Source organism: Balaenoptera physalus, assembly GCF_965194825.1.
Source record: "Balaenoptera physalus genome assembly, chromosome: 9".
Taxonomy (NCBI): domain Eukaryota; kingdom Metazoa; phylum Chordata; class Mammalia; order Artiodactyla; family Balaenopteridae; genus Balaenoptera; species Balaenoptera physalus.
Genome location: NC_138888.1, coordinates 117436 through 135599, shown reverse-complemented (window position 1 = coordinate 135599; position 18164 = coordinate 117436). Strand labels below are relative to the sequence as shown.

General features: G+C 39.1%; 1 protein-coding gene across 5 annotated transcripts in view; it reads left to right on the top strand.

The window, feature by feature from the left end:
• The window catches only part of FAM120B (family with sequence similarity 120 member B), an 85036-nt gene that overhangs the window by 62759 nt on the left and 4113 nt on the right, over positions 1–18164 (top strand). For 4 of the 5 annotated variants that reach the window (XM_082475757.1, XM_082475756.1, XM_082475755.1 and 1 more), the window contains one exon: positions 922–973. The exons of the other annotated variant lie outside the window; for it this stretch is intronic. In XM_082475757.1, coding sequence (XP_082331883.1) covers positions 922–962 — 41 coding nt within the window. In that variant the 3' untranslated portion in view covers positions 963–973. The remainder of the gene's footprint in view (positions 1–921; positions 974–18164) is intronic. 5 annotated transcript variants of the gene reach the window in all.

Below are 18164 nucleotides of genomic sequence, written 5' to 3'. Positions count from 1 at the left end.
CCCAGAAGTTGGGAGGTTTCCCACGGCCGCCCCCTGGCCTGATGAGAGGCAAGCCGTTCCATTTGGGCCCGGGCAGCCGAGAGAGGTGAGAATCACAAGGCTGTGAGAACTTTCTGGGCTGCGATCCAGTGCGCTAGGGGTGGGACCCTGGACCAGCAGAGGTGTGAACCTCCACTCACTAAGGGGGTGACCATCAAAGCTTTCGGAACTTTTAAAATGCTAGCCGGCAGCTAAAGTGAGAACGGTTTAACCTCTTCCATGCTGTTGGTGAGAAATGATGTGTTAAATTCCACAGTCAGTAGCCACAAATTTGCCTGTGATTTCTTCAGATTTTCACTTCTCTGTGGTAATTCTTAGGAGGCCTGGGCTGTTGTAAAGCTGCCTCCGATCATCTGTGATAACAAGGGTGGGGCCTGGAAACCTCATTCTGGCCACTGCTGTGACCTCCTGCTCCCCTTCTGGGGGTGTGGGGGACAAGACTGCCCATCACCTGTGAGCACGGCGGAAAGTGGGCAGCAGCCCCATGGGCAGGGGCAAGGAAGCCCTGGGCTCTGCTGCGGAGGGAACCCCACTCGCACTTTCTGTGCTCAGCAGAATGCCCCACGAGCCGTCTCCGCCTGAAAGGCCACTTCCAGACTTCACTGGCAGCAGCCACTGTGCAGGCGCAGTGCAGATGGAACTGGAGTTGAGGGGAGCAGGTTTGACACTGCTTCCTTCCACTCACAGGGCTGCCTCTTAATTAATTGCTTCCTACTTTAATGGAATAATTATGGTGGCCAAAACTGAAAAGAGAATAAAGTTCTGGCCCCAAATACAGCTCAGGTGTTGCTTTTATACATACTTAGAAATGTGCCATTTTTTCTGTTTGAATTTTAGAGAAATTTGATTCTTATTTTTTGTTTTCATATTTATTTGGTGCAGGAAGTAGACAGTATGACCCTGACCAATGGAGAAGATATTAATCATCTTCTGGGTAAGTCCACCACTTATATCTTTAGAACAAATCAGCTTTATCAAAGATTGAAGTAAAACATCTGTCTTTATAACATACATCTTTCATATCAAGTGCCAAACTTCAAAAGAATTCAGATGTTAAAACCTCCCAACAAGGAGCTAAGTTAACTTGGTTTCAAGATGAGTTTGCTTCCTTCAGAAAAAGTGTGCACAGAAAAAGATGCAGAGTCCGGCCATAAAACCCAGCACCCTCCTTCAGAGTGAAGTAATCAGACAGTGCCTGTCTTCTCTGAGGAGAGGCTCACCTGTGGCTTCTAGACCCAGCATCACATAAAGAGGAAAAACATCCTTGTCAGTCTTCTCCCTCGTATCATATAAAGAAAGCCTTTGTTGGCTTATTTTTAGACATCGTGCCTGATTCCATGGCCCCAAACAGATTGCATGGCCCCAAACGGTCATTGTTAACATCTTCATTCCAGTGTCTTCATCTGTGATGTGGGTATGGTTAGTTTCTTTTAATGAGTGGGAATCTCATTATATCCCACTTTTTCTAACTGTAACACTAGATAGTGAGGATGTTTCCCAGATGATCTTGTCTTTGAAGACATGATGTCTACTAGCTATGTCATTTTCCAGGAATTGTTTTCTAATTATAAATTCTAACCAAAAGTAAAGTTTCCAACCATATCTTCTGTTGGTCCTCAGAAGTGTTTGTATAGCGAAAGAGGTACCAGCTTCCTTCTCACCTTCCTGGTGGGAGAGGTAACCGCGTAGTCTTGACACAGCGTGAGACTCATGGGTCTGCTTCTGTTGTGTCATCCTTTTCATTTTGCATTGGTTAGGCTCAAGCCCAGAGCCTGTGCATATGAAGACACACCTGGGTTCTCAGCAGACATCAGGCATCAGGCAGGAAGCCTAATTTATGATGCCGCTAATGAGTGGTACATTTGTTGCCCTTTATCTGTGAGCCCTGCAGGGCTCTTGTTGTTAAAAAATATCTTAAATGAATCCAAGTTTAGAGAAATTCTTTTCATGGAGGAATTTTCAGATAATCCAAAAATTGAAATATTAAGCCCCAGATTGTTCTGAACTCAACCCCTGAGATTTTGATAATAGAAAAAAATCTAGATTAGGGGTTAGAAGACAGGCCCTTCATTAGCAGCTGTCTCCCTTTGGCCTGGAGCTGCTGTGACTACCAAGTCCCCTTCTGGGCCACAGCCACGACTCGGGAGAGCCCCAGCACTGTCAGACATGCTCACCGGCGCTCGTCGGACATGCCCTTCAGTTGACGTCGTTACAAACAGAAGAAGCCCTAATGAATCACAGTCCCGTTTGCATCCTTGCACTTGACGCTTCCCCTGGCTGACGGCTCTGTGTGCACAGCTCCGGACTTTGTCTTGTTTTAGAATCCCATCTGGTATTGACCAAAAAGGGATATAGTCTCCCGCTGTTTTAATACATTTATATCTCTTACGTTTGAAATATCCTCACCACTTCCTGCTGGTCCTTCTTAAGGACATCTGCATGTCTAGTCTCTTTTCATTCAGTCTTGTAGGACCTACAACCTTATTTCCCAGCTTTGGAAATAGATCTTTTTTTTCATGTGAATGTTTCCTATCTAAATTTTAACATTCTATTCCTTTCATTTTTGCTAATTTGAGACCACTGCTGCTTCTAGAAGTTTTGTTTCATTGCTGCTTATTTGCATAACTTTGTAATAAATTTCTCATTCCTTAGACTAAAATAGTAGACTTCCATGAATGTCATTTTCCCCCTTCATAATAAGTAAATTGTAACTTGTCAGTAAAATATTGGTGTTCCTTTAGCAAGCTTAAGTAAGCCATTGAGCTGGTATAATTTGAAAATACAGTGCAGTGATTTTTTTGTAATCTTGATGTTGTTATATAAATTATCTCTGCAGTTAAGTCTTCTGATGAAAGTTCCATATATCAGTTTAAAAATGAAACTAAAACAACGTATTTATTACTCATAATGAAATGTAATTTCACATTTCTTTCATTATTTGGAAGACATTTTACTATCCAACATATTGGGATCTTTGTGAAGAAAAAGGATGTTGAATTTTGTCAGTTGCTTCTTCTGCATCTATTGAGATAATCATATGATTTTTAGTCTTCATTTTGTTAATGTGGTATATCACATTGATTTGGGAATGTTGAACCATCCTTGCATCCCTGGAATAAATCCCTGTTGATCAAGGTATACGACCTTTTTAATGTATTGTTGAATTCAGTTTGCTAATACTTTGTTGAAGATTTTTGCATCAGTATTCATCAGGGATATTGGCCTGTGATTTTCTTTTCTTATGGTATCCTTGTCTGGTTTCAGTATTAGGATGATGCTGTCCTTGTAAAATGAGTTTGGAAGTGTTCCTTTCCCTTCCGTTGTTTGGAAGAGTTTGAGAAGGGTTGGCATTAATTCTTTTTTAAATGTTTAGTAGAATTCACCAGTGAAGCCATCTGGTCCCAAGCTTTTGTTGGGATGTTTTTGATTACTGACTCACAGTCTCATCTTACTGATTTGTCTGTTTGGATTTTCTATTTCATCATGATACATTCTTGGTAAGTTGTAGGTTTCTAAGAATGTATCCATTTTTTTCCAGGTTATCTGATCGTATAATTGTTCCTAGTAGTCACTTACTAGGAACACTTATACAATTCTTTGTATATCTGTAGTATCAGTTATATGTCATCTCTTGTTCGTAATTTTTTTTGAGTCATCTCTCTTTTTCTCTTGGTTAGTCTACCTAAAGGTCTGTTCATTTTGTTTATCCTTTCAAAAAACCAGTGTAGTTTCGTAGATCTTTTTTATTGAATTTCTCATCTCTATTTCGTTTATTTCTGCTCCAATCTTTTATTATTTCTTTCCTTTTCCTATCTTTGGGCTTAGTGTGTTCTTTTCCTGGTTCCTTGAAGTGTAAAGTTATGTTTATTTGATATTTTTCTTTTTTTTAATGTAAGGGTTAATTGCTATAAACTTCACTCTTAGAACAGCTTTTATTGCATCCCTTAAGTTTTTGTATGTTGTATTTTCATTTTTGTTTGCCTGAAGATACCTTTTGGTTTTCTTTTTGATTTCTTCCTTGACCTACTGGTTGTTCAAGAATGTGTTAATTTCCACATATCTGTGAATTTTCCAATTTTCCTTCTCTTATTGATTTCTAGTTTCATACCATTGTTATCAGAAAATATACTTGATGTAATATCAGTCTTCTTAAATTTTTAAGACTTGTTTTGTGGACTGACATATGATCTGTCCTGGAGAATGTTCTGTTTATACCTGAGAATACTGTGTATTCTGCTGTTGGATGGAATGTTCTGTATATGTCTGTTAGGTCTATCTGATCTAAAGTGTAGTTCAAGTTCAGTGTTAGTGATTTTCTTTCTGGATGATCTACCCATTGTTGAAAGCAGGGCATTGAAGTCCTATACTATTATTATATTGCTGTCTGTTTTTCCCTTTAGTTTTGTTAATATTTTCTTTATATATTTACATTTATACATTTATATTTATTTACATATGTATATTTTAACATCCTTTCATGATAAAAACATTCAGTAAATTAAGTATAGAAGGAATGTACCTCAACATAATAAAGGCCACATATGACAGACCCACAGCTAACGTCATACATAATGAATGGTGAAAGGTTGAAAGCTTTTCCTCTAAGACTGGGAACAAGACGAGGGTGCCCACTCTCACTACTTCTGTTCAACGTAGTGCTGGAAATTCTAGCCAGAGCAATTAGGCAAGAAAAAGAAATAAAAGACATCTACATCAGAAAGGAAGAGGTAAAATCTGTTTGCAGATGTCATGATCTCTTATATAGAAATTCTTAAAGACTCTGCCAAAAAACTGTTATAACTAATAAATGAATTTAGTAAAGTTGTAGGATATAAAATCAAGATACAAAAATCAGTTGCATTTCTGTACACTAACAACAGAGTATCCAAAAAAGGAGTTAAGAAAACAATCCTATTTATAATAGTATCAAAAAGAATAAAGTACTTAGAGATAAATTTAACCAGGAGGTGGAATATCTGTATACTGAAAACTATAAAACAATGATGAAAGAAATTGAAGAGGACACAAATAAATGGAAAGATATCCCATGTTCATGGACTAGAAGAATTAATGTTGTTAAAATGTCCATTCTACCCAAAGTGATTTACAGATTCAGTTCAATCCCTACCAAAATTCCAATAGCATTTTTACAAAAATAGAACAAACAATCCTAAAATTTGCATGGAACCACAAGATACCCCAAATTGCCAAAGCAGTATTGAGAAAGAAGAATAAAGCTTGGAGAATCACATTTCCTGATTTCAAACTATATTACAAAGCTAAAGTAGCCAAAACTACAGTTTCAGTGTAAAAGCAGACATATAGGTCAGTAGAACAGAATAGAGAAGCCCAGAAATAAACCCTCATACATGATCAACTAATATTTGACAAGAGCTCCAAGAATACACAAGGGGAAAAAATAGTCTCTTTAATAAATGATGTTGGGAAAACTGGATATCCACATGCAAAATAATGAAATTGGACCCTTATCTTACACCATACACAAAAATCAACTCAAAATGGATTAAGGACTTAAATATAAGGCCTAAAATTTTAAAACTCTTAGAAGAAAATATAGGGAATAATCTTGACATTCATCTTGGCAGTGATTGTTTTTGGATATGACACCAAAAGCACAGGCAACAAAAGTGAGAATAAACAAGTGGGAGTACATCAACAAAAGCTTCTGCACAGCAGAGGAAATAATGGAAAAAATGAAAAGGCAACAGAATAGGAGAAACTATTTGCAAACCGTGTATGATAAGGGGTTAATATGCAAAATATATAAGGAACCCTTATAACTCAATAGCAAAAAAGCAGATAACGCAATTGAAAAATGAGCAAAGGAACTGAATAGACATTTCTTCAGAGAAGACATACAAATGGGCAACAGGTACATGAAAAGATGCTCAATATCACTAATCATCAGGAAAATGCAGATCAAAACCACAATGAGATTATCACCTTACAACTGTCAGAATGGCTGTCATCAAAAAGACAAGAGACAACACGTGTCGGTGAAGATGTGGAGACAAGGGAATCCTTGTGCACTGTTAGTGGGAATGTAAAATGGTGCAGCCACTGTGGAAAACAGTGTAGAGGTTTCTCAAAAAATTAAAAATAGAACTACCATATGATCCAGCAGTCCCAGTTCTAGGTATCTATATCCAAAGGAAACTAAATGAATATCTCAAAGAGACATCTACACTCCAGTGTTCATTTCAGCATTATTCACAAGAGCCAAGCTATGGAAACAACATAAGTGTCCATTGACGAATGAATGGATAAAGAAATTATGGTATATATACAAAAGGAATACTATTCAGCCATAAAAAAGAAGGAAATTCTGTCATTTGTGGCAGTGTGAATGAACTTGTAGGCCATTATGCTAAGTGAAATAAGCCAGACACAAAAAGACAAATGTTGCATGATATCACTTATATGTGAAATCTAAAAAAGTTGAACTTAAGAGAGTAGAATGGTGGTTGCCAGGGGCTGGAGAGTTGGGGAAATGGGGAGATGTACATCAAAATGTACAAACTTTCAGTTATAAGATGAATAAGTTCTAGAGGTCTAATGTATAGCATGGTAACCATGTTAATAATAACATAATATATACTTGAAATTTGCTAATAGGTCCTAAGAGTTCTCACACACCCCACCACACACATACAAATGATAACTATGTGAAATGATGGTAATGTTAATTGGATTGACTGTGGTAATCATTACACAAGGTATACTTTATCAAATTTTATATATATATATATATATATATATATATATATATATATACACACACATACATGGCTTACAATGCAGATGTATGTAAAACAGTCATGTATAAGCATCAGACTGCTTAACAGTGGTTGTCTTTGAGGTGGGGATGAAATTACAAGAGACTTTTCATTTCTTGTATTTCTCTATTGTTTGAAAAAATGTTTTCATAATCAGGGAAAATATTAATTTGAAAGGGACCCAAAGATACAGAAATTTTTTCTTTATTCATTGTTCTATTGGCTAGAACTCCTCATTGGATACATATATGGTATATAGGATTTGAACCAACAACTAGCACAAACTGGTAGAAATAGAATTGCTGGATATTGTCAAATTGCCTTCTGAAACCGTGGTACCACTTCCACCCACCTCTCATGGATCCGTTCCCGCTGGTATATGAGTATGTTGACAGCCACACCTCTCATTGATCTTCAGTCTTTTTAATTTTTACACATGGTCAAAAAGGGTATTTCATTGATTTAGTTTGCATTTCTCTGAATATTAGTATTTTTACAACACTTACTATTTTCATACACTTATTGGCCCTTAGTATTTATTTTTGTGAACAATTTATTCACAGAATAAATAGGATCCTTGGCCAGATTTTTCTTGGCTGAATTTTTAATATTGATTTGTAGGACCTGTTTATATATTATGGGTATTAAACCTTTGCTGAAGAATATGTGGCAAATATTTTTTCCCTGTCCTTATTCCTGGCTTCCTTATGTTGGAAATCCTCGGTCACCTGCATACCTAGGAGTCATCCTTGATTTCTCCATTTCCCTGCGTCCTCACAACCAATCCGTCAGGAAGAGAGATGTCCTGAATTTACACTCTTCTACATGGTGCCCACTGCTGCCACTGTAGTCCAAGCCTCCCCCTCTCCATGCTTTACCTTTCACCATAGCTTCTGAAACTCCACATAAATAAACAGCAAAATCCCTTGACCTACAACAGCCTCTTTGGCTGTCCCTTCACCTCCTGCTCTAACAGAAAACCTGGCATTCCCTTAAGGTAGCTGTTTCCCCTGTACCTTTGTGGTCCTCATGCCTGCTTCCGGACTGCTCTGGTAATGACTAGAACTATTGTTGTGTTGGCCAAAAAGTTCCTTCGGTTTTTTCCATAAGATGGCTCTAGTAGCGCTTAGTTGTCTTTAACTTCATTCAAAACAACTTTGTTAGATTGTACTATGACAGCTGTCATATCAGCATGCATTCTTTAAAAAACTTATCCAAATTGGTGAATTTTTATGTAGCCCTTTTAACATTGAAGATGGGAGGAAAAAAACAACATTTTCAGCATGTTATGCTTTATTATTTCAAGAAAGGTAAAAACGCAACTAAAACGCAAAAAAAGATTTGTGCAGTGTATGGAGAAGGTGCTGTGATTGATTGATAGAACGTGCCAAAAGTGGTTTGTGAAGTTTCGTGCTGGAGATTTCTCGCTGGACGATGCTCCACGCTCGCGTAGACCAGTTGGAGTTGGCAGCGATCAAATCGAGACATTCATTGAAAACAATCAACGTTACTCCATGCCGGAGATAGCCGACATACTCAAAATATCCAACTCAAGCGTTGAAAATCATTTGCACCACCTTGGTTATGTGAATCGCTTTGATGTTTGGGTCCCACATAAGATAAGTGAAAAAAAACCTTCTTGACCGTATTTCCACATGTGATTCTCTACTGAAATGTAACGAAAACGTTCTGTTTTTAAAACAAATTTTGACAGGCGATGAAAAGTGGATACTGTACAATAATGTGGAACGGAAGAGATCGTGGGGCAAGCGAAATGAACCACCACCAACCACACCAAAGGCCGGTCTTCATCCAAAGAAGGTGATGTTGTGTATATGGTGGGACTGGAAGGGAGTCCTCTGTAATGAGCTCCTTCTGGAAAACCAAACAATTCCAGCAAGTACTGCTCCCAATTAGACCAACTGAAAGCAGCACTCAATGAAAATCATCCAGAATTAGTCAACAGAAAATGCATAATCTTCCATCAGGATGATGCAAGACCGCATGTTTCTTTGATGACCAGGCAAAAACTGTTACAGCTTGGCTGGGAAGTTCTGATTCATCCGCCGTATTCACCAGACATTGCACTTCCGGATTTCCATTTATTTTGGTCTTTACAAAGTTCTCTTAATGGAAAAAATTCCCATTCCCTGGAAGACTGTAAGAGACACCTGGAACAGTTCTTTGCTCAAAAAGATAAAAAGTTTTGGGAAGATGGAATTATGAAGTTGCCTGAAAAATGGCAGAAGGTAGTGGAACTAAAGGGTGAATATATTGTGCAATAAAGTTCTTGGTGAAAATGAAAAATGTGTCTTTTATTTTTATACATAACAAATTATCCCAACACTTAGTGGTATGGAACGTCCATGTCAAATGCTCACAGGCTCCGAGTCAGGAATTCAGGCAGCTTGTCTCAGCTCCACCGTGTCTTTGACCTCAGCTGAAGACATGACGTTATACAGAAGCTCATTCACTCACATGTCCTGCTGATGCTGGCTCTTGACTGGGGGCCTCAGTTTCTCTCCACATGAGCCTCTCCACTGGTCCGTGGGGGCTGGTTTGGGCTTCTTCCCAGCATGGCAATTGCCTACCAAAGACGAGTACCCCAAGAGCTAGAGAACAAGGCAGAAGCCATGTCGACTTTTATAACCTAACCTCACAAGTCATGCATCAGCTCTTCTGCCATATTCTGTCCAAAAAGGTAACCAGAAAGGCCTGTACAAATTCAGGTGGAGATGAAGTAGACTTTCCTCTTGATGGGAAAGGAGTAGGGTTCTGGAAGAGCATAGGAGACCAGAAGTAGTGTTGTGGCCATTTTTGGAAAATAGAATTTCCCACACAGACTATTTCCCTTCTCCATAAAAACAATGAACTTTAAATCTCATGTCATCCACCCCACCACCACGCTTCCTGTTGTACTTAACATTCTTCAAGATTTGGGCTCCCAGCTCACTCTTTCCAGCATGGCTCTTGGAATAATTTGAACAACCTTGGACTTGATAGTCCTTCCAATAGCGTAATGTTAGTCCCTTGACGCCCCTTTCAGTGGTCTTGTCTTCCACCGTGGCCTTCTCATTACCAACAGCTCAACCCCTTCATAACTTCAGTTTTATTTTATTTTTATTTATTTATTTATTGTTTATAGAGCGGGTTCTCATTAGTTATCCATTTTATACATACTGCTGTATACATGTCAATCCCAATCTCCCAATTCATCCCACCACCACCACCCCCCCACCACTTTCCCCCCTTGGTGTCCATACGTTTGTTCTGTACATCTGTGTCTCTGTTTCTGCCTTGCAAACCAGTTCATCTGTACCATTTTTCTAGATTCCACATATATGTGTTAATATACGATATTTGTTTATCTCTTTCTGACTTACTTCACTCTGTATGACAGTCTCTAGATCCATCCACGTCTTTACAAATGACCCAATTTCGTTCCTTTTTATGGCTGAGTAATATTCCATTGTGTATATGTACCACATCTTCTTTATCCATTTGTCTGTCGATGGGCATTTAGGTTGCTTCCATGTCCTGGCTATTGTAAATAGTGCTGCAGTGAACATGGGGGTGCATGTGTCTTTTTGAATTATGGTTTCCTCTGGGTATATGCCCAGTAGTGGGATTGCTGGATCATATGGTGATTCTATTTTTAGTTTTATGAGGAACCTCCATACTGTTCTCCATAGTGGCTGTATCAATTTACATTCCCACCAACAGTGCAAGAGGGTTTCCTTTTCTCCACACCCTCGCCAGCATTTGTTGTTTGTAGGTTTTCTGATGATGCCCATTCTAACTGGTGTGAGGTGATACCTTATTGTAGTTTTGATTTGCATTTCTCTAATAATTAGTGATGTTGAGCAACTTTTCATGTGCTTCTTGACCATCTGTATGTCTTCTTTAGAGAGATGTCTATTTAGGTCTTCTGCCCATTTTTTGATTGGGTTGTGTTTTTTTAATATAGAGCTGCATGAGCTCTTTATATATTTTGGAGATTAATCCTTTGTCCGTTGATTTATTTGCAAATATTTTCTCCCATTCTGAGGGTTGTCTTTTCATCTTGTTTATAGTTTCCTTTGCTGTGCAAAAGCTTTTAAGTTTCATTAGGTCCCATTTGTTTATTTTTGTTTCTATTTCCATTACTCTAGGAGGTGGGTCAAAAAAGATCTTGCTATGATTTATGTCGAAGAGTGTTCTTCCTATGTTTTCCTCTAAGAGTTTTATAGTGTCCGGTCTTACATTTAGGTCTTTAATCCATTTTGAGTTTATTTTTGTGTATGGTGTTAAGGAGTGTTCTAATTTCATTCTTTTACATGTAGCTGTCCAGTTTTCCCAGCACCACTTATTGAAGAGACTGTCTTTTCTCCATTGTATATCCCTGCTTCCTTTGTCATAGATTAGTTGACCATAGGTGCATGGGTTTATCTCTGGGCTTTCTCTCCTGTTCCATTGATCTATATTTCTGTTTTTGTGCCAGTACCATATTGTCTTGATTACTGTATCTTTGTAGTATAGTGTGAAGTCAGGGAGTCTGATTCCTCCAGCTCCATTTTTTTCCCTCAAGATTGCTTTGGCTATTCGGGGTCTTTTGTGTCTGCATACAAATTTTAAGATTTTTTTCTTCTAGTTCTGTAAAAAATGCCATTGGTAATTTGATCAGGATTGCATTGAATCTGTAGATTGCTTTGGGTAGTATAGTCATTTTCACAATATTGATTCTTCCAATTGAAGAACATGGTATATATCTCCAACTGTGTCATCTTTGATTTCTTTCATCAGTGTCTTATAGTTTTCTGAGTACAAGTCTTTTACCTCCTTAGGTAGGTTTATTGCTAGGTATTTTATTCTTTTTGTTGCCATGGTGAATGGGATTGTTTCCTTAATTTCTCTTTCTGATCTTTCATTGTTAGTGTACAGGAATTCAAGAGATTTCTGTGAGTTAACTTTGTATCCTGCAACTTTACCAAATTCATTGATTAGCTCTAGTAGTTTTCCGGTAGCATCTTTAGGGTTCTCTATGTGTAGTATCATGTCATCTGCAAACAGTGACAGTTTTACTTCCAATTTGGATTCCTTTTATTTCTTTTTCTTCTCTGATTGCCGTGGCTAGGACTTCCAAAACTATGTTGAGTAGTGGCGAGAGTGGACAGTCCTTGTCTTGTTCCTGATCTTAGAGAAAATGCTTTCAGTTTTTCACTGTTGAGAGTGATGTTTGCTGTGGGCTTGTCATATATGGCCTTTATTATGTTGAGGTAGATTCCCTCTATGCCCACTTTCTGGAGAGTTTTTTTCATAAATGGTGTTGAATTTTGTCAGAACCCTTTTCTGTATCTATTGAGATGATCGTATGGTTTTTATTCTTCAATTTGTAATGTGGTGAATCACATTGATTGATGTGCTTATATTGAAGAGTCCTTGCATCCCTAGGATAAATCCCACTTGATCACGGTGTATGATCCTTTTAATGTGTTGTTGGATTCTGTTTGCTAGTATTTTGTTGAGGATTTTTGCATCTACATTCATCAGTGATATTGGTCTGTAATTTTCTTTTTTTGTGGTATCTCTGTCTGGTTCTGGTATCAAGGTGATGGTGGCCTTGTAGAATGAGTTTGGGAGTGTCCCTTCCTCTGCAGTGTTTTGGAAGAGTTTGAGAAGGATGGGTGTTAGCTCTTCTCTGAATGTTTGATGGAATTCACCTGTGAAGCCATCTGGTCCTGGACTTTTGTTTGTTGGAAGATTTGTAATCACAGTTTCAATTTTATTACTTGTGATTGGTCTGTTCATATTTTCTGTTTCTTCCTGGTTCAGTCTTGGAAGGTTATACCTTTCTAAGAATTTGTCCATTTCTTCCAGGTTGTCCATTTTATTGGCATAGAGTTGCTTGTAGTAGTCTCTTAGGATGCTTTGTATTTCTGCAGTGTCCATTGTAACTTCTCCTTTTTCATTTCCAATTTTATTGATTTGAGTCTTCTGCCTCTTTTTCGTGATGAGTCTGGCTAAAGGTTTATCAATTTTGTTTATCTTCTCAAAGAACCAGATTTTAGTTTTATTGATCTTTGCTGTTGTTTTCTTTGTTTCTATATCATTTATTTCTGCTCTGATCTTTATGATTTCTTTCCTTCTGCTAACTTTGCAGGAGTTTTTTTGTTGTTCTTCTTCTTTCTCTAATTGCCTTAGGTGTAAGGTTACGTTGTCTATTTGAGATTTTTCTTGTTTCTTGAGGTAGGATTGTATTGCTATAAACTTCCCTCTTAGAACTGCTTTTGCTGCATCCCATAGGTTTTGGACTGTCGTGTTTTCGTTGTCATTTGTCTCTAGGTATTTTTTGATTTCTTCCGTGATCTCTTGGTTATTTAGTAACATATTGTTTAGCCTCCATGTGTTTGTGTTTTTTATGTTTTTTTCCCTGTAATTGATTTCTAATCTCACAGCATTGTTGGTCAGAAAAGATGCTTGGTATGATTTCAGTTTTCTTAAATTTACCAAGGCTTGATTTGTGACCCAAGATGTGATCTGTCCTGGAGAATGTTCCGTGTGCACTTGAGAAGAAAGTGTAATCTGCTGTTTTCGGATGGAATGTCCTATAAATATCAATTAAATCTATCTGGCCTGTTGTGTCATTTAAAGCTTGTGTTTCCTTATTAATTTTCTGTCTGGATGATCTGTCCATTGGTGTAAGTGAGGTGTTAAAGTCCCCCACTATTATTGTGTTACTGTCGATTTCCTCTTTTATAGCTGTTAGCATTTGCCTTATGTATTGAGGTGCTCCTATGTTGGGTGCATATATATTTATAATTGTTATATCTTCTTCTTGGATTGATCCCTTGATCATTATGTAGTGTTCTTCCTCGTCTCTTGTAACATTCTTTATTTTAAAGTCTATGTTATCTGATATGAGTATTGCCACTCCACTTTCTTTTGATTTCCATTTGCATGGAATATCTTTTTCCATCCCCTAACTTTCAGTCTGTATGTGTCCCTAGGTCTGAAGTGAGTCTCTTGTAGACAGCATATATATGGGTGTTGTTTTTATATCCATTCAGCAAGCTTGTGTCTTTTGGTTGGAGCATTTAATCCATTCACGTTTAAGGTAATTATCAATATATATGTTCCTATTTCCATTTTCTTAATTGTTTTGGGTTTGTTTTTGTAGGTCCTTTTCTTCTCTTGTGTTTCCCACTTAGAGAAGTTCCTTCAGCATTTGTTGTAGAGCTGGTTTGGTGGTGCTGAATTCTCTTAGCTTTTGCTTGTCTGTAAAGTTTTTGATTTCTCCGTCGAATCTGAATGAGATCCTTGCCAGGTAGAGTAATCTTGGTTGTAGGTTCTTCCTTTCATCATTTAAATATATTGTGTCACTCCCTTCCAGCTTGTAGAGTTTCTGCTGAGGAATCAGCTGTTAACCTTATGGGAGTTCCCTTGTATGTTATTTGTCATTTATCCCTTGTTGCTTTTAATAGTTTTTCTTTGTCTTTAATTTTTGTCAATTTGATTACTATGTGTCTTGGCGTGTTTCTCCTTGGGTTTTTCCTGCCTGCAACTCTCAGTGCTTCCTGGACTTGGGTGGCTGTTTCCTTTCCCATGTTAGGGAAGTTTTTGACTATCATCTCTTCATATATTTTCTCGGGTCCTTTCTCTCTCTCTTCTCCTTCTGGGACCCCTGTAATGCGAATGTTGCTGCGTTTAATGTTGTCCCAGAAGTCTCTTAAGCTGTCTTCATTTCTTTTCATTCTTTTTTCTTTAATCTGTTCTACGGTAGTTAATTCCACCATTCTGTCTTCCAGGTCTCTTATCCGTTCTTCTGCCTCAGTCATTCTGCTGTTGATTCCTTCTAGTGTATTTTTCATTTCAGTTGTTGTATTGTTCATCTCTATTTGTTTGTTCTTTAATTCTTCTAGGTGTTTGTTCTTTAATTCTTCTAGGTCTTTGTTAAACATTTCTTGCATCGTCTCGATCTTTGCCTCCATTCTTTTTCTGAGGTCCTGCATCATCTTCACTATCATTGTTCTGAATTCTTTTTCTGGAAGGTTGCCTATCTCCACTTCATTTAGTTGTTTTTCTGGGGTTTTATCTTGTTCCTCCATCTGGTACATAGTCCTCTGCCTTTTCATTTTGTCTGTCTTTCTGTGAATGTGGTTTTCGTTCCACAGGCTGCAGAATTGTAGTTCTTCTTGCTTCTGCTGTCTGCCCTCTGGTAGATGAGGCTATCTAAGAGGCTTGTGCAAGTTTCCTGATGGGAGGGACTCGTCGTGGCTAGAGCTGGGTGTTGCTCTGGTGGGCAGAGCTCAGTAAAACTTTAATTCGCTTGTCTGCTGATGGATGGGGCCAGGTTCCCTCCCTGTTGGTTGTTTGGCCTGAGGCGACCCAACACTGGAGCCTACCAGGCTCTTTGGTGGGGCTAATGGCGACTCTGGGAGGGCTCACGCCAAGGAGTACTTCCCAGAACTTCTGCTGCCAGTGTCCTTGTCCCCGTGGTGAGCCACAGCCACCCCCCTCCTCTGCAGGAGACCCTCCGACACTAGCAGGTAGGTCTGGTTCAGTTGCCTATGGGGTCACTGCTCCTTCCCCTGGGTCCCAGTGTGCACACTACTTTGTGTGTGCCCTCCAAGAGTGGAGTCTCTGTTTCCCCCAGTCCTGTCGAAGTCCTGCAGTCAAATCCCGCTAGCCTTCAAAGTCTGATTCCCTAGGAATTCCTCCTCCCGTTGCCAGACCCCCAGGTTGGGAAGCCTGACGTGGGGCTCAGAACCTTCACTCCAGCGGGTGGACTTCTGGGTGTAAGTGTTCTCCAGTTTGTGAGTCACCCACCCAGCAGTTACGGGATTTGATTTTATTGTGATTGCGCCCCTCCTACCACCTCATTGCGGCTTCTCCTTTGTCTTTGGATGTGGGGTATCTTTTTTGGTGAGTTCCAGTGTCTTCCTGTCGATGATTGTTCAGCAGTTAGTTGTGATTCTGGTGCTCTCGCAAGAGGGAGTAAGTGCACCTCCTTCTATTCCACCATCTTGAACCAATCTCCCCAATTTATCTGGACTCTCTGAGGAGGCAGACAGGCACAAGAGGCCTCTGGTGGTACAAAGTTCCAGTGCCTCAGAGAGTTCAGGGGAAGGAGAGAAGTCTGCTCTGGGTCCCTTCTGTGGTCACTAAAAAAATAACTTCAGTTTTAAACACCCACTGCCAGCCACACAGCTCCCTGCCTCTAGATCTGGGTGGTCCTTTGGTCAGATCAGGACCCCAGTCCACTGGTCCAGCCTCCTTCACTGGTCCTCACGTTCCTTCTCTGCTGTGTCCCCTCCCTGTTTACGTTCCATGGTCAGTAATCAAAGTGACTTTCTTGTATCTATTCTTGACTGCTTTGCCTCTCTCATTTTACTATGTTTATGTGGTAAAACTGCAAACTTCGGTTAAATCCAATCCTTTGCATTTGTATTGTGGCTAGAGAAAAACCCACAGTCAACCTTACCAGCCCCACCTTACACTCACGCTCGCCGACCTCAGGGAAGTCAGCCTCCACTCTGTCCCACCGTCACACGTTTCACCTCTCCTCCCTGCTTAGTTTTCCAGCACTCTCCCCGACCTCAGTCACAGCCGACAACTCTGCTTTCTGTACATTCCTACAGCCACATTTGCCCTCTTTCAAGCATCAACGCATTATCAAATTTAAATTGTATAAGCAAATGCCAGGAGAAATAGACAAATCCAGAATAACAGAGGGAATATCTGCTTTTTCGTTTCCTCCTGTGGCTGAGCTGCCCACGATTCTCTTCAGCTGTGCCCTCAAGTCCCTGTCACCTGGTCAGCGGCATTGCTCCGCCACAGCCTCTCCCCACCGCCCGGCTCCCGAAGCATCCGCTACACCCCCTGGTTATTCCTCCCATTTTGCAGAAACCCTTTGTAATCTACTTTCTCTCCAGCAATCATGTCATTTCTTTGCTTTCCTTTGGAGAAAAATAATTTTGAGCCCAGACTCCTATAGTCAGCCAAATTAGCATTGTAGCATCAGAGCAAAAAATTAATACACTTTCAGGAATTGTAAAATTTTGACCAACAGATCTTTTCCAAAAGAAAGTGGATATGCTCTAGCAAAATGAGCACTTCAGCTAACAGGAATGCATGGGATATAAGAAAGTGTTGAACAAAAAAACCAGTAAAATGTATAGTTATTGCTCTATAATTATTAACTGTAAAAAATAAAAAAGCAAAAACAATTGGAGACTAAAATCTCAGGGTATTATAAGGAAAGTTATGAGTGTTTCTGGGGCATAAGATGAAAAATAGGGGCTTCCCTGGTGGCGCAGTGGTTAAGAATCAGCCTGCCAATGCAAGGGACATGGGTTTGAGCCCTGGTCTGGGAAGATTCCCACATGCCGCAGAGCAGCTGAGCCCGTGCGCCACAGCTACTGAGCCCGCATCCCACAACTGCTGAAGCCCATGCACCTAGAGCCTGTGCTCCGCAACAAGAGAAGCCACCGCAATGAGAAGCCTACGCACCGCAATGAAGAGTAGCCCCCGCTCCGCAATGAAGAGTAGCCCCAGCTCGCCACAGCTAGAGAAAGCCCACGCCCAGCAACGAAGACCCAACACAGCCAAAAATAAATAAACAAATAAATAAATAAATTTATTTTTTTTAAAAAAAGGTGAAAAGTAAAGGCAGATTAAATTTTTTATCTTGCTTAGAGAATAGGTTTTGAATAAATCTAGCTGTTTTTAGAAAAATGTAAGTTTACGTATGTTTGTAAAATGTAGGGGTACACTCTAGAGGAAAGAAAGAAAGGGGGGAAGAAAGAAAATGATAGAGGAAAATCTGTCATACCCTTTATGCACCTGATATAAATCAAAATTATAAGCAACATACAAGGAGAAATAGACCCAATAAGAGTATATTTAATACATCTCTCTCTCAGAGATAAACAGATCAGGTAGACAAAGGTATGATATACATTTGAGTAACTTCATTAACAAGTTTACTGTAATAGAAATATACAGAACAATATATGCCCTCTTTATTTATATTATTTTCAAAAATAAATGGACAGTTAAAAAATCTAACTGGGTATTACAGGTTCCAAAGTAAATCTCAACCAATTTAGTGAAAAGCAGAAATCACATAAGACATATTTTCTGTCCATAAGAAAATAACTTAAGAAATCAACAACAGAAGGATAAAAAGCAGAAATCTTCCCACTTGGAAATTAATCCACCGTTCTAAATTTTTACTGAGGAAATCAAAATCAAAATTACTTTTAGAAATAATAATAAAAGTGCTACATTCAAAAATTGATGGGAAGAGAGTGATGTCAGGGAAGATGGTGGAGTAGGAGGCTCCAGGGT